We start from the raw sequence: 17,241 nt of genomic DNA, 5'->3' as shown, positions 1-17,241 counted from the left end.
GTAAACAAATGATTTTGCCATAGCTCGCTACCTTATCGCCAACAATTTCCAGGGTCAAAATCATTTTGCCTGAGCCAGTCAAGCGTGTTATTTGACGTCCCGTCTCTTTGTCAATGACATATATAAAGCCATCATAACAACCCACAAACATGTATTTGTTTCTGAACATGAGCATGCTAACGGCTCCATTGCCGCAGGTAATCGAACCCACAGGTGCCCCAGACTGGAGGAAGAAAACCAAATTGGAATTAAATGAGAATTGCAAATTGTCATATTGTCTCAATAGCTTACCACAAAATCATATTTGCGTATTTCCTTTTTCTGTGTTCCACAATAGAGGAGACCATCGTTCAACAATATACTGTATATATTTATGCAATCGGGTACATCGAATGTCCTCAACAATAATCCCGAAGAGGCATCACGCACATGTATGAGATTACCTTTGGAACTGACAATCAATACCTTGCGTGCCCCTTCTTTGGCGGCTTTGATGGTGAGAATCGAGGACTCGGTGGAGCACAATAGAGCTGCAGAGCGTACATTTGCCTGAAATGGAGGGGAGAAATTAGATATATTTTTATAAAAAAAACTAGTAAGAAAGCAGTGAATACCCTCCACCATTTGCAACGAATTCGGAAATTAAAAAAAATAAAACAAGTTAAAAAGCAGTAAGCTCGGCCGGCACGAACTTTAAATGCCCTCCACCATTTGCAACGAATTCAGCAATTTAAAAAAAAAAAAATCTGTTAAAATCCTAAAAAGAACGAATATAGCCGTTATATTGGGGTCGTGAACGTGGACCTACATAGGCAACTTTTGTCATAAGCCATTAAAATATGCTAATACGAAACTTGTAAAAAGAAAATCAGGCGAAAAATGTAGCTAAAATCATCAAAATACCGAATATAGGTAGATACCGTTATATCGGAGCCATACGAAGACCTGGACATGCATATACAATTTTCTCTCACAGGCTGGAGTACCTATTAGGAGCTTCAAATACGACATCTCAAACAATTTCGGTGAATATTGTTCCTAAAAATAACGAATATAGGGAGGTACCGATATATAAAGTTTATACGATGATCTGGACCTGCATAGATAATTTTCTTTCAGAGGCTGCAGTATTTATTCAAATACGATATCTCAACAATTTCGGTGAATATTGTACCCAAAATAATCAAAATACCGCATATAGGTAGTGGTACCGATATTTGGGGGTTATACGAAGACCTGAACCTGCATCTACAATTTTCTGTTACAGGCTGTAGTACTTACTAGGAACTTCAAATACGACATCTCACACAATTTCGGTGAATATTGCACCTAAAATCCTCAAAATACCGAATATAGGGAGGTACTGATATATGTGGGGCTACACGAAGATCTGGACCTGCATAGAAAATTTTCTGCCACAGACTGTAGTTCCCATTACGAACTCTAAATACGTAAATTGAGACAACTCCGGTGAATAATGTCGTTAAAATCATCAAAATGTCGAATATGGGGAGGGGGGTTGGGTACCATTATATGGGGGTATAAGATAAAGTACTCAGAAAGAACTCCTTGTGCGGATTCTCAGACAATTCCATTGGAAAATGTGGCTAAAATGATCAAAATACCGAATATCAGGGGGTACGGTTGTATAGGGGATATACAATATCGTGGACCTATGTTAACAATTCTCTTCCAGGGGGTAAAGAACTCCTTTCGTGGATTTTCATACAATTCCATTACAAAATTTGACTAAAATTATTAAAATACCGAATATAGGGGGATACTGTTGTATGGGGGCTATATGATATCATGAACCGATATAGCCCATCTTCGAACTTGGTCTGCCTGCAAACAAAAGACTAAACTGTGCAAAATTTTAGATTCCTATCTTTATTCGTTTTGACTCTAGCGTGATTACAACAGATCAAGAATATATATACTTTGTTAGGTCTAAAATTATAATTTCGATGAGTTACAAACGAAATACTCTCCAACTATGTATTGGGGAGGATATAAAAATTGAAAATAATTTCATGGACAAATTCGCTCCCTTTATAGGTTTGTTTCTGGAAAGAATGTAACTCTAAGATGATATGTTAATTCCTGTTTTATTGGTTCCCTTTTGATACCTATTGATTCAACAATTGCTCTATTACGGAACCTCCAAGAATCAAATATTTTTGCAATTGTTTTCGATATCATAAAGGGAAAATCGGTTTTGGTAATAATAATATAATTATTATTTTTTTGTTCTTATTGAAGTTTTATAAATTTTTAACTCAACTTTACTTTTTAAAGGTTTTTTTCATCATCATGCACTTAGACAGAACTCAGAGAAAAGGATCCCTTAAAAATACAGATTTTAGAAACACTCCACCTCATTATCCATCTGCATCACGGAACAATCAATATATAAACACTAAATAAATATATAAATACATACATGCAAACGATGTACATAAACAAAAACAACAACAAAACATGTTAGTTATTTTATTGGCACATTCGCATGTGTTTTTAACCACCAATGAGAGAGTCGTTAGTTAGGTTAAAAACACGCCCCCCATAAAAGAAATGTCATTTGGCAAACGGACAGACAACAAAGAAAAAAGCGTTCCGCCAAAAAAGTAAAAAAACCAAATGATTTCTATAAACAACAACAAAACATGTTTGTAAAAATACCAACAACAACAACTCTTAAAAGCCAAGCCTCTACTACAACCAACTATCATCATCCTTTCAATGCATTTTTACCCCCTACAAAACAAAACACATCAACAAAGCTTGTAGTGAAATACCATAGAAAATGGGTTGTGCATGAGAAATAAAAAAAACAATAACAACTATATGCCACAACTACAAGTGCAAGATTAATAGTAACAAGTGCAAGTCATGCGCTATGGCATCGCAATCCAAAAACAATGCAATTCTTATTAGAGAAAATAAAAACAACAATAATTAGGGACTGTTACAAAGAGAAAGAGACGACATAATTTAGTACACTTTGAGCAGAGAGTTTAACATCCGTTTTTCACAATGAGAGATGGAGCACATAACCGGAAAGAGAGTAATAGTTATTGCTAGGAGAATAGAGAATGAGTTTACAACCGAGGGAGAAATTGCACGAAGAGTAGGTGTTGAGTTGGTAATGGAAATATATAGAAATTACGTATTGCTGTAATTAGAGCAAATTGGATATATGCAATGATGAGGAAAAGAAAGTAACTAGGGGAGTGTATTTGGGTATTGCTTTTATTTATAGTGGCTTTTGGGGTGTACCATAAACTTTATAATTATGCGAAATAACAACATTGGGATAAGTCATTGCCTCAATGAAAACGGAAACTTTACAATTTTTTTCTGAAGGAATATAGTAACTTTGCAATTTTTTCGATATCATCAAGGAAAACCCGGTTGTCGTAGTAAAATTTGTACATTCTTGCATTTGGAACAGAACATATTTGCTCTTTTCCAGTACCTGCAAGAATCTACTAGTTTTGCAAGTTTCTTCGATATCTTCGATAGAGCCTATAATGAAGAAAAGTCTGAGAAGTGAAACAAAAATCCGTTGCTATGAAATAAGAGAGGAAGACAGAGAGAGTACCCTATGAGAGTAAGAGTAATAGAGATTTTATAGAAGAGAGGTGTTGTTTTTAAAATAGGAGTAAGGAATTTAGCAACGAATGATGACAGTTGTTTGTTGCTGTCATTTTGATTATGGGTATGTGCAAGAAGAGCAATAAAAATTGCATAGAGAGAATGTCTGTTATGTTTTGGATAGGGGGTTTATTTGTATATTGTTGTTATTTAGAGCATGAGTGCGTGTTGCACAACAAAGATATCGCATTTAGTTTTACCTGTTGCCCAGCCCCCCTATAATAGTACACAATAACAACAACAGTAACTTTTTCATAGGTTTTAGTTGTTGGAGCGCAAGAAATATTGCTCCAATTGGAACGTTTTTATATTTTCATGGGATGCATTTGTGTGGGAGGCGGGACTAATATGTATTAGATATAAATAGAAGAAAAACAACGAAACAGCAAATACGTTGTCACTTGCTCATTATATTTGGGCCGATATTAGACATACAATTTACTTATTTTTGTTACCAATTGCAATCACTAAAATTTTTATTTTTATAAAAAGTTCTATGAAATCAGTAAATAAATTGATTATAGCTCTGTAGATTTTCAATAATTTTCAAGTAAAACTAATAAATCAACTCTTATCAAAGGTCGAGGATAATAAACGCGTAAAATGTAGCATATTTTTAGGCTTGTGTTTATAAAGACAATTTTAGTTATAGGCTGCGGGAATTGTTCTCATGAGAAAAATTGACTTAAACTGGTTGATCTAAAAACAACATGGGGTCGATTTGTGTCTTATTTTATTATTGTCTATTTGTCTATTTATTTTATTAAATTCAATTTATTCATGTAAAAGCGTTTTAGGCCAACAAACTTTACAATTGCTCTATTAATGAGGTACCAGATATAGTCGACCGAAGTATTCCATTTTCATGCTTCATCTAATACAGACAAAAATGTTGGAATGGGCAAAATTTGAAGGAAATATTTAGACATAGTAAGTTGTAAAGATTCGCTGACTTGTTTCGCAAGTTATGACAGATATAAGTATTGGAAATTGTGACCCTTTGTGGGTGTGGTACCAGAAGGGGTTCGCTGATATATATTATCTTCCCAACAGATCTTGTGTTAGCAAAAATGTTTGTATGTGTGAAATTTGAAGAGAGTTATTATTATTTCGCTATCTTTGAGCGTTTTGTTTTTCAAAATCTTAAATCCTATGTGGGGGAGGTGTCAGAAGGAATGGTCCTATCTCTACCATCTTTTAAACAGATCTTGTATTGACGGAAGTATTGAGATGTGTCAAATCACACAAATAAATAAACAAGAAAAATACTCGTCCCCCTTTTGCTAGGTGTGGCTTCCAACTTGAATAGAAACTATTTTGAAAATTTTCTTGTTTTATTGCTATTCTAAGTCCTTCCCAAAATGCACAAGCTTACCCACCTAACCAAAACCCGAAATACAAGTTGCGTTTTCTACGCAGTCGTTTTATTTCAAAAGAGGAATGACTTTCTTAATGTACACTCCCTGGTAGGAACTCTGTCTTGTTTATTGTATCCTGTATTTATTTAGAATATAAAATACATAAGCAAAACATGTTATTTGTTGCGTTTTCGATGTATATAAAAGGAAAGGAGTGTATGCGCACAAGATGCAGTCTGCATAACAACAATGAAACGCAAAAGCCCCACCTTCAACTAAAGGCGTTCCAGTTTCTTGGCAATTTAATACAAATGCACAATGTGCATGAAACTAGCATTAGGGGTACATTTCTAGGTATGCAAGTGTGTGTTTGTAGTTTTAATGATGGCTAAACACGACGATAATAATGGCGGCATTTGCTTGCTTTTAGTTACACACTAAGACAATAGTTTTGTGAGACATTTACAATAATAACAAACTACACAACTCTCTCCTCTCTCTCAATGATTTTTATGGAGAATAGGGAGCATCTTATCATCAAAACACATTGCATTGTGAATTGATTACAAAAATTTGCCATTTTAGTTTTTCAAAATAACGCCCTTTTGCGGAGTGGCATTGCGACTTGCAATTTTAATATCGATATGCAAGGGTGTGGTAAACATCGAAATTTTCTTTTTTTCTCCAAATAAATATAGCCTCCGTGTATTTTTCAAAAAAAGAAAACGCCAAGACAAAGAGGCGATATAAATTACACTTAAAAGTAGGCATCATCATTCAGACGTACGAATTATAATCACGTCGCATCAATAAATTTTAAATCGAACATTATGACTTTGGCATAAGAATGTGTACTTGTTTCTTTCGGGAAAATGAAAGTTGTTACATTTTTTTGGAAGTCCTTGGAGGGAAATACTGTGAAAAATGGTAGAAGTGTAGACGTATATACAAATTATAATTTATGTCTAGAAAACATGGAAAATGCATTAACGAGTTTTCTCTTTCTTTCTAGATCCATCGAGGGAGTTAAAACAAGTGAAGAATAGGCTTTTAACCAGCACAACTGAATTAAAAATGGGAAGTTTTTAAAACACTACGGTGAAAGAATTGAAAATGACGCCTGAAAATTATTATTAACCTTCAACATTAAGAAATGGAAATATTTGAAAATATGTCTGAACGTACCCGTTCCAAATTTTTTTACAAGAGTCTTTAAGACTCTCAATTTACCGAATATCTGACTTATTATAATATCTAAATCGTAACAGAGACCTGTACTAAAAACACTTTGTTTGACAATATTTAATATCAATTGAGAAGTAAGCCAATGGGGTTCCAGCTGACGGGATAACCTTAAAAATACCTCAATTGGGAAAAGACTTTAAAAGAAGAAAACATATGGGGACTATGCCAAAACACACACCGTCCTAATTTTGGTTTTTGTAAGGAGTTGGCACACTCTATAAGAATATATAATACCTATTGGCTAATTCGGGTTGAAAAACTTCGCCTAAGCGAAGAGATCTACAAAAAATGAATCGATTTCGATTTTTGGCTCGAAATTTATATATTTAATGATTATAACAAGTGACGAAGCAGTAAGTTCGGCCGGGCTGAACTTTGAATACCATCCACTATTTGGAAATAATTTAAAAAAAAATTAATAAAAAATAAATAAATCAAAAATAGAATTCGTTATAAATACATACTGTTAAAATCTTATAAATACCGTATAGTTAGCGTTATTTTGGGGTCCATGCCAAGACGTGGACCTGCAATTTGCTGTCACAGGCTGTAGTACCCATTACGAACTACAAATACGAAATTTTAAACAATTCCCGTAAACAAAATCGCTAAAATCATCAAAACAGCGAATATCGGGCTATACGAAGCCTGGATCTGCATAGAAAATTTTATGTCATACACTGTAGTACCTATTAGGAAATTCGAAAACGAAATATGAAACAATTCCAGTTAATAATGTCGCTAGAATTAAAATACGGAATATCGGGAGGTAGCGTTATATGAGAGCTATAGGAAGACGTAGACCTGTACAGACAATTTTCTATCACAGGTTGTAGTATCCATTACGAACTTCAAATACCAATTTTGAATCAATTCCGGTGAGTAATGCCGCTAAAATCATTAAAATACCGAATATCGGGAGGTACTGTTGTGTGGGGCTATACGAAGACATAGACCTGCACAGACAATTTTATTTCATAGGCTGTAGTATCCATTGCGAAATTCAAATACCATATTTAAAACACTTTCGGTGAAAAATGTCGCTAGAATCATCGAAATACCGAATATTGGGAGGTACCGTTATAAGGCGGCTATACCAAGGCGTGAACCGATATATCTCATTTTTTCAATACCAACCATCCTAGACACAATACAAATTGTTCAGCCAAATTTTCGAAGCTCTACTTCAATTAATGTGGGCTGTATCGTGAATTCAGACAGACGGACGGACATCGTTAAATCGACCTAGAATTTTATGCTGATTATGAATATATATATATACTTTATGGGGTCTACAACGAATATTTAAGGATGTTAAAAACGAAGTGACAAAGGTAGAGGGTATAAAAACTAAAGGCTATGACTTTAACACATTTATGCTAGGAACACAATTGGAGCGAACGACGAATTTCGCCCTACGCGGCGACAAAATGAGCCGCGAAAATTCGTCGTATGGAACACAATACCGACGAAATTATAAAACAGCTGATGAAGTTGTTTACTTTTTGCTCATTTGTTGACTACAATGAATTATACAAGAACACATAATTCTTTACGTTATCTATTATAATTTCACTTATGTCCATCTTCTCTATTATAAATTCACTGATATCCATCTTCACTCAGGCGCAAGTACACAAATAAATAAACAAATTAATTATGTTTTTTTTATACGAGTAACAGATAGTAGAGTGACCATAACAAATTTTAAAGTAAAAAGTAACTTTATTTACTAAAACACATAAAATTCGTACAAGTATGGTCACCTTGTACTGTTTTGTTCGCCGGTCGCCGGCGTATGAAATAGAAATAAAGCTAATTGAGTTCGCGGCGACCGACGAAATTTTCGCCGGTGCCGTGATTGTGTGCACTTCCATATACACATATGTGTTTTATTTTTGACGACGAACATACGCCGCGAAAAAATTCGTCGTTCGCTCCAATTGTGTTCCTAGCATTATATTTAACATTTTTATAGCATAATTTTAAGCGCACCCATCAATTTGTAGAGTAAAAAGAAACGCAATACTGAAGAGCGCCTTAATGTATGCTATAAAACGCTATAGATAAATGTGAAAAGTTACTGTAAATACGACTCCAATCAGCCTAAAATATACGTGGTTGAGGGCATAATAATCAATAGTTTTATGACTCTACTTTAAAAAATGTTAAAAAGCCTAAAAGTATGCTCATAAAACCAAAGTAAAAAATCTAACAATTGTCTCTCATAGAACCATTCAAATCCTACCTATACAAAATTCACAAGGATACATAATCTAACCCTTTCAAAATTATACAGATGTCTAATACCAAATAGTATTTGGTGGAAGGTTCTGTCTTTGGGAAAGTTGTAAACTTAACTCATAAAAACACATAAATATTTCAGAACAATACATTCCCTTAAGAATCCTTTGATATACTCACCGATATGTTAGTTGTATAGATGTTGCCCCATCTACTACCAGTAAATGCTGTGTCCCATTGTATGTCCAATGTTTGCAGTGGTTCTTTTAAATATACCGATTGTGTACCCGATGATAGGTTCTGAAATGAAAAAACGGAAAAAAATAAATAAATTTTTCACAAAAGAGAGATACAAAAAATAGAAAAAATCAGTAACCACGAAATAAAGGGTAGTTTCCCAGTTTCCTCTTAGAGGTGATACACAAAATTGATTTAACTTCTCCTGAAAAATCTGGTCAAATCTTAAGGAAAAATCCAGGAAAATTGTAGCCAAGCACATAAGTATTGGCGTTTTTAAATAAGAGTACACAATACTAGGCGGAAATTAAATGAGAAAATATGACAAAAATACTTGGCCGGGCTTTAGCTTAATATAGGAACCATGCCAAAAAGTGGACCAACATTACTCATTTTTATCAAGCGTAATAGTGTGATTTCTTTATATTTGGCTGGAAAACTACAAGTGGCTATCGTTAGAGCACTCCAGCATTTAAATGTGAATCGCTCGTTACCGTGATACTGGTAGCGTAGCCCGACGTCAAGGAAGTGGACGGAAGACAACAAGAACAACAACATCAGTAGAAATGGTTGGAAAAGTAAAGAAGCGACTTAATCGAAACCCACGTCGCAGTAGCCGAAATATGGCTCGTGAGCTGAACATATCGCAATATTCCATTCGGCAAATATTGAAAAATGAGCTCGGGGTAAAGCTATAGAAGAGCTAAAGAGTTGTTTCGCTTGGCCGAAAGTTGTGAACTGTCGAATTTGGTTTTCTCCGATGAGAAAACATTCGTTGTCCAGCAGTTTGAAAAAAAAAAAAAAAAAAACACAAAATGATCGTGTTTCATTGCGAAAGAGGTTAGTTGAAAATGTGCACCTTCAGTGGCCACCAGAACTCAAGCGCAGGCCATAGTGACGGTGTGGGCCGCCATAACAACCGATGGTCGCTCTCCGCCCATATTAATCGACCGTGGCATCAGAATAAATGCCGAATATTATCGCGAAAATATTCTGGAGGGTGTATTCCAACAGGACTCAGCACCATCGCACTCAGAATGGGTGCAAAATTAGGTTCCTCGCTTCATTTCCAGCGCACAATGGCCACAAAAAATCTCCGGATACCAATCTATTAGACTATTGTGTCTGGAGTATTTTGGAGAGCAAGGTTGGCACTAAAAAATACCAAAGTGTCGATCATCTCAAGAAAGTGCTTCACCGGAAATGGGCCAAAATACTGCAGAGCAACATTCGGGCAGCGTGTGACGGTTTCATTGGCCATTCGAAGGCCATAATTCGTGCCAAGGGTGACCAATTCGAAGAAATCTAAACTTATTCTTAAATTCGATGCTATTTTCGACATTTTTTGCCTTTGTTCAATAAAATTAAAAAAAAAATAAAAATTATGGGGTTTGCCTTTTTTGCAATTTTTTATCTCACCCTCTAGCTATATGGCTTAGGTTATAACAAATAATAATAATATTATTAATAATGATAATTTTAATAATAATAATGCTTATAACAATAATTGAAATAAACCCTTATTTTGCCATTTAAATGAATTTTTTAAGAAAGACTGATATTCCATTTAACTACAAAAACGCCTCAAAGTATGCTACATTTTTAAGGAGATATTAGACTGCATTCTTTGTAAAACATGACAACACACACAATTTGAGTTTCAGAGAAATACGTAGCACATTTTCATGTGGATCCTAAAAGGATTTCAAAAAAGTGGTCTTGGTACGTCAAGTACAAAAAGAATGGAGGAAGTGTCCTGTTTATCACTCATCAAAGGCATATGCGGAGAAGCTACAACAGAGGCCTCTTTGATCACCCAAGATTTTCAAGTCCTTGAAACCCAAGCAACTGGAAAATATAACATCAAATCTCCTGATCTATAAACATATTAGCATTTCCTTTTTATGCTCTTAAAACCATTTCTTTGCAACTTACCTCCAATAGTGACTTCTTCATGTAACCATCCAGGGAGGTGGTAAACAAATAACCCTTATCCTCACACAAATACATTTGGGTTATGGCCTCAGTGTGTTTATTGAAAGTGTTCACCAACTCCAATGTGGAGGCATTGAACATGAATATTTTACCATCTTCCGTTGAGGCCAGAATGGAATTTTGATAAATACGTATTTGGGCAATGGGCGATTGCAGATTCTCCAGTAGGCGGCAGGGCATATTTTTGTATTTTTGGAAATTATCACAATCTCCCGTTGGAGGAGGAATATTTGTAGTAGCAGTTGCGATGGTATCATGGCTGGCATTAGAGAGCGATGATGCGGGGCGTGGTGATGGGGCTAAGGAGGATGTAGTGTGTGGTGGCAGCGGTGATGGTGATCGTTGTGGTGGTGTACTTTCTTGTACCGGTGATAGTGTTGAACTTGTGCTGGTCTTTGGTGTGTCACTTGGGGTGCCGATGTTTACTTCTGTTGCCCCATTCTGTGTTTCCGTTTCTTGTTTCTGTTTTTTATTTTCGTTTTTGTGTTTTTTCACCCTGGAACTTTTGCCTTCAGAATTCTTTCGTGAATTTTTATTGGATTTTTTCCTTGGTTCCTCGGCGGGGGTTGTGGGTCTACTGTTGTCATTATTTTTATTACCACTGCTGCTCACCTCCCGATTTTCACTTGAGGCCTTCTGGGCCTGACGACACAAACGCTTAAAGGTTTCGCCCACGTGAATGGAGTCGGAGGAGTTTTTACGTTTTGATTTCTCCGTTGTGGATTTACGTCTGGCGGCGGGAGATTTATGTCGAGCAGTGGAGGACGTTGTTATATCATCTTTGGGATTAGAATCTATGGCTTTGGTTACGCCTGGATTATGTGAGGAGGACTCACTTGTGGTCCTATGACGTTCCTCGCCCAATCTTGAGGAAATATTGGCCACCTCCTCATGGCTCTTACTTTTTGCTAAGAGTGGAGGTGATGGATGCTGCTGCTCATCATCGGTAATGTCCACGGTTTCGGTTTTAATATTCTTCAGGTTGATGGACTCAAAGAGTTTTTTACATTTCTCCGGAGCCGCCGAGGTGGTTACATTCGCCGTCATGGCTGTGTTGAGGAGTATAAATTTCTCATTTTGCAGTTTTATGGTGAGCAGATCCGTATCCATTTTATCTTTTTGCAGTTTTAGGATCATTTCTTCGATGTACATTTTCCGTTTGTGTAGTTCCATGAGCTTGACATCGATTTCCCGTAGATTATTGACCACCGCCTCGCCAATGGGACTTTGTTTTTTCAACAATTCCAGATCGAGGGCTGGAAATGTGGGTGGTTGGGTGGTAAATGCCGGCACTGCCGTCGTCGATGAGGAGGGATAATCAAATATGCTGGCATTGAAACGTATGGAACTGGTATCCAGTGGTAGGAGATTGTAGTCGGAGGTGTTGCTTAGATTCGTTAACGTTCTGATATGATTGAATTGATTTTCCGTTTCTCTTTGTAGCTGATTAATCCGATTGAGATGATGTTGGGCTGATGATTCCTCTTTGTGGGGCTTCAAGCCGTTGGAGGTTTTGTGGCATGTTGGTGGTGTTGTTTCAGTGGCTTTAGTTATTTCACTTGGGGCATGATTGGGATGGGTAGCATCCACGGCTGTAGCTGCTGTTGCTAAGGGTGGTGTCACCACCGGTTGAGGGGTTGTCTTCATGTCTTCTCTAGACACCATCAAGGCCTTGTCGACATGTTTTTGCATTCCTTCCTTGCCATTTTCTGCAGACTTGACATTTTTTTCCAAGTCTCTACCCGGCTTTTGTGGCGAATCCTTGTTGGAGGAGGAGGTACTTATTTTCCTATTCCCATTCTGCTCACCCAGCTTGGCAACCTGTTTCTGTTTATTAAATACATTTACAATTTCTCTCATCAGAAATTCCAAGGCCATGGAACAGTCGGTAGACTTGAGGTTCCTTTGTATCTTGGCCACTTCCAGTTTGGAGAATTTCTCCGAGTTATATTCACTAACACAAATGCACGAGATAAAATGCAGTTTCGTGTGGGTGGAGTTGGAATATTTACTGCGATAGCGTTCAATGAGAGATTCACTTAGGCTGGGCAGGATAAGTTTCTCAAAGCTATCGACAACATTTTCTGCATCGACTTTAAGTTTTAGCCTCTTTCGCTTGACGGCCGATGAAGAGGATTTGAGGGAGGTGTCTGTTTCCTCCGACTCACTGGAGGAGGAGGAGGAAGATGACGAGGAGGATGATGATGAGGAGGAGGATGAAGAAGATGATGAGCTACTGGCCGATGAGGCTGATGATGAGTCAAGGCAAATGACTTCGGCAGCTATGGCGGCCTCTTTGCGTGCCTTGTGACGTTTTTCGGATTTTTGGTGAGATTCTTTGTGTTTCCTATAGTGTTTGGCTTTTTTCTTTGATTTCGGTTCTTCTTTTTGGGGAGTGGTAATGGTGGCGGGGGAGGTGGTGGTGGAGCCTTCCTCACTGGGTTCCCTTTTAATGCAGGTTAAATTTGGCGATTCCTCAGCCATGGTTGTGGTGATTTTTACTTGTGGCAGATTGGGAGGAGAATCTAAGATTTGTAGAGGTTCTGTTTGCTTATTTAAGCTACTGGTCTCCGGATCTGAAGCCCTATGATTGGGTTCCTCAATGTGAACAATGGGTTCGATAATACTCCCCTCTGGAAGTCTAGTTTCTGTTTCAGTTATATTTTCAAAATTTTCGGCAACGCTACTCAATAATTGCCTCTCGTTTGGATGGGGTGTATCGCCTTCCGTTCCAGTGGAATTTTCAATTTTCTGTTCCGCTGTTCCCAAAAACCTTCCCTTGTCTTCTGTTTCGGGGATATTTTCAATTTTCTCCTCAACAATTTCCAATTCCAAGGTCTGTTCACTTTAATTGGCTGCGAGCTCAGCGACTCCTCGTAACCCAGAGCCTTGCGTATCTCTTCCAGCAGCAAATCAGGTATGTGTATGGAATCGACAATTTCGTCTGGGACAAATTCCGAACTAACCGGATCCTTTATGGGTTCAATGTATAACGAACGCAATTGATCGCGTATCTCTTCGCGCAAACGTTTACGGGCCTGAGCCTTGAGTGCTTCGTCGTATTTTGTGTTGCTATTGTTGATAATGTCGCGTATGTTGTTCTTGTTCATAGTCACCAGCTTCTCGATGATGTTATCGGCAGCGGTGGCTGTGTTGCTGCTCGTCGAGGTATTGCTGCATGTTGAGACGTTACGTTTACGTTTGATGAGGTTGGGTTTGAAAATGATCGGATGTGGTGGGTGAGGATGTTTATGGGGTGTGGTGTTGTTGTTGTTATTTGTTGGTGGTTTGGAGCCAAGATCTATGGCCAGAGATGTTCCCTCGCTGGCAATTAACCTGGCAATGGGTATCAAGGATATTTTCGGCAATTGAAACTCCTTGTTTTGACTTTCACTTGGAGTTGGCCGAGGTGGAGCTGCTGCTAGCGGTTGGCTGTTATGATTGGGGTAATCTAATACTGGTTCCTTAAAGAGATCCTCCTCGGGGGTCACAACTTCTTCTTCTCCTAAGGGAATCTGATGTTGCGTTTGATTTTCCAAATAATTGTTTACTTTGTTGATGGCCTCTTCCAGATGATCCGTGTCTTCTTCGTCTTGTGAGGAATTGGCATTCAAAACACTTGGCATATGTTCATATACGGGTTCGGGAAGATCCAAATTTTCACCGGAGTTATTGGCAATCTCAAATTCCTCTGGATGGGTGGTATCACAGACAATCTCCACCGGATTGTGGCTATTTTCTTTATCCCCTTCCCCAGGTTCTTTGGCCGGCGCAGAAGATTCCTCTTTTAAATCGCCCTGGTCTTTTGAGCTAGAATCGGCTGGTGTGTTCTTATCACCAGTGGTATCTGCAACCGCTATGGTGGCCTTACACGTTTCAGGGGATTTTGTTAATTTCGTTTTTGAATTACCGCCCCTAGCTGGCGATTTAAAATTCCTTGCCTTTGGCGAGGTTTTGAGGTTGGGTTTTTTGGGGGTACAGTTTTTCAGCGGTACTCTGATGGGATGCTTAACGATATTGTTTAGAGGGGTATCGTTTCCTTTCAATTTTTTCCCCTGGGCTTTGGGTGAGGGTTTTGATTTTTTCAAATTCTTTTCCGGCCTCTTCTTGGGGAGAGTTTCCGCAACAATGGGTTTCTTAACAGAATTCTCCTTTGCCAAGTCCAAATTTTTTGGTTTTTCCAAAGGTTTCTTCTTTACACTCTTTTCCTTTGCTTTATTTACCACCTTCTTTTTCGCGCTTTTGGGAGAAGATTTCAAATCCCCTGATTTCTCTTTAACTTTATTTTCCACTAAATCTCCCTCAGACGGTGCTACTGACTCCTCATCAGCAACTTTTCTTCGTTTTTCCGCCTTGGGCGATGACTTGTCCTTTTCACTTTTTTCCGATTTCGAAATACAAGGTGCTTCTCTTTTCTCCGATTTTTTTGAAAGCGTTTCCTTCTTTTCTACTTTGATTTCCTCTTTCGCCAAGCCACGATCTGAACTTTTGCTGCTTCTGGGAGGTGGCGTTGCTGTTCTTGAATTTTTATAACAGGAATCTCGACTATTGCTGTTGTTGTTGTTGTTTTCATATAAAAAGTCTCGACTGGAATTCCGATTATTATTTGATTTTTCAAAATTCCTCACATCCACATCATCGGAATAGCTGCCTGCAGTGAAGTTTCTATCGTGGCGATATTTATTGTTGTTGTTGTTATTATTGGAATTGGAATTACACTTGGGTGTCCAGTGTATTATGGAATTATCATTCCAGTTAGTTTTCCAATTGCTGTGATTGTTGTTATTGTTCCAATTTCCGTTACTATAGTTGTTCCGATGATAGTAATTCCGATCGAAATCGTCGTGGAAGCGGGAATTCTGAAAATAGAGAAAAAGGAAGAGAGAAAATAGAAATTATTTTCAATTTTTTTTTTTAATTTTAAGAAATAAAAAAACCTTCCGGCCTTCTTTGAAGATGAAGATCTCTGGCCTTTTATGGGAAGAGCTCCGGCTTTTCTATGAGAAGACCTTCTGACCTTTTGGCCTTCTATGAGAAGACCTTCTGGATTTCTAGGAGAACACCTTCAACTCTTCAAGGAGAAGAGCTTTAGGTCTCCTACGAGAAGACCATTTGGTCTTCTATGAGAAGACCATCTCGCCTTCAATGAGGAGACCTTTTAGCCTTCTCTGAGAAGACCTTCAAGCCTTCTCTGAGAAGATCTTCTAGCCTTCTCTGAGAAGACATTCTAGCCTTCTCTGAGAAGACCTTCTAGCCTTCTCTGAGAAGACCTCCTAGCCTTCTCTGAAAAGACCTTGTAGCCTTCTCTAAGAAGACGTTCTGGCCTTCTTTGAGAAGACCTTTTAGCCTTCTCTGAGAAGTCCTTCTGGCCTTCTCTGAGAAGACCTTCCAGCTTTCAATGAGGAAGACCTTCTGACTTCTAAGAGAAGATCTTCTGGACTTTTAGAAGATGACCTCTTGGTCTTCTAGGAGAAGATCTTCTGGTCGTCTAGGAAAGGATCCGAAAAAACCGGGAAAAATCTTTCTGGTCTCTAGGAGTAGAAGAGCTCTTCTACCAAGAGAAAACTTTCTGCTCTTTTAGAGGTGATCTTCATCTCTACTTGGAGAAGACCTTTAGCTCTTCTGAGGGAAGACCTTCTGGCCTTCTGACCTTTCGGTCTTCTTTGAGTAGATCTTCCGGACACCCTTGAAGAAGATTTTCAACTATTCTAAAAAAGATTTTCAGTTTTTCCAAGGGAAGACCTTCTGCTCTTCTGATAGAAGACTTTCTGGCCTTCTAAAAGAAGAGTTTCCGGCCTTCCAGAAGAAGACCTTCTGGTCCTTTATGAAGAAGACCTTCTGGCCTTCTATGAAGAAGATCTTCTGGCTCTTCTATAAAGACGACCTTCTGGCCTTCTATGAAGAAGACCTTCTGGCCTTCTTTAAAAAAAAAACCTTTAGCGCTTCTATGAAGAAGACCTTCTGGCCTTCTTTGAAGATGACCTTCTGGCTCTACTATGGAGAAGATCTTCTGGCTCTTCTATGAAGAAGACCTTTTGGTCTTCTATGACGAAGAAGACCTTCTGGCTTTCTATGGAGAAGACCTTCTAGCCTTCTTTGAAGAAGACCTGCAGCTCTTCTATGAAGAAGACCTGCAGCTCTTCTATGAAGAAGACCTCCGGCTCTTCTATGAAGAAGACCTCCGGCTCTTCTATGAAGAAGACCTCCGGCTCTTCTATGAAGAAGACCTCCGGCTCTTCTATGAAGAAGACCTATCTTGCTTTTGATGAAGAAAACCTTCAGCTCTTCTGTGAAGAAGAACTTCTGGCTCTTCTATGAAGAAGACCATCGGGCTCTTCTGTGAAGAAGACCTTCTGGCTCTTCTATGAAGAAGACCTTCTGGCCTTTTATGAAGACGACCTTTTAGCCTTCTAGATTTTTATAAAAAAGACCTTCTGGCCTTCTAGGAGAAGACTTTGTGGCCTTCTAATAATCACTTTCTGGTATTCTATGAAGTCGACATTCT

The 17,241-nt window shown here is 38.0% G+C and overlaps 1 protein-coding gene across 1 annotated transcript in view; it reads right to left on the bottom strand.

The window, feature by feature from the left end:
* Nucleotides 1-17,241, bottom strand: part of LOC101897088 (bromodomain-containing protein DDB_G0270170) — an 83,479-nt gene that overhangs the window by 650 nt on the left and 65,588 nt on the right. Inside the window, 5 exon segments of the mRNA XM_005178460.4 lie at nt 32-223; nt 292-549; nt 8,685-8,804; nt 10,677-13,428; nt 13,431-15,595. Of these exon segments, the coding sequence (XP_005178517.4) occupies nt 32-223; nt 292-549; nt 8,685-8,804; nt 10,677-13,428; nt 13,431-15,595 (5,487 nt within the window).

Source organism: Musca domestica, unplaced genomic scaffold, assembly GCF_030504385.1.
Source record: "Musca domestica strain aabys unplaced genomic scaffold, Musca_domestica.polishedcontigs.V.1.1 180, whole genome shotgun sequence".
Lineage (NCBI taxonomy): Eukaryota > Metazoa > Arthropoda > Insecta > Diptera > Muscidae > Musca > Musca domestica.
The sequence above is the reverse complement of the archived record's forward strand: the minus strand, read 5'-3'. Positions and strand labels throughout refer to the sequence as shown.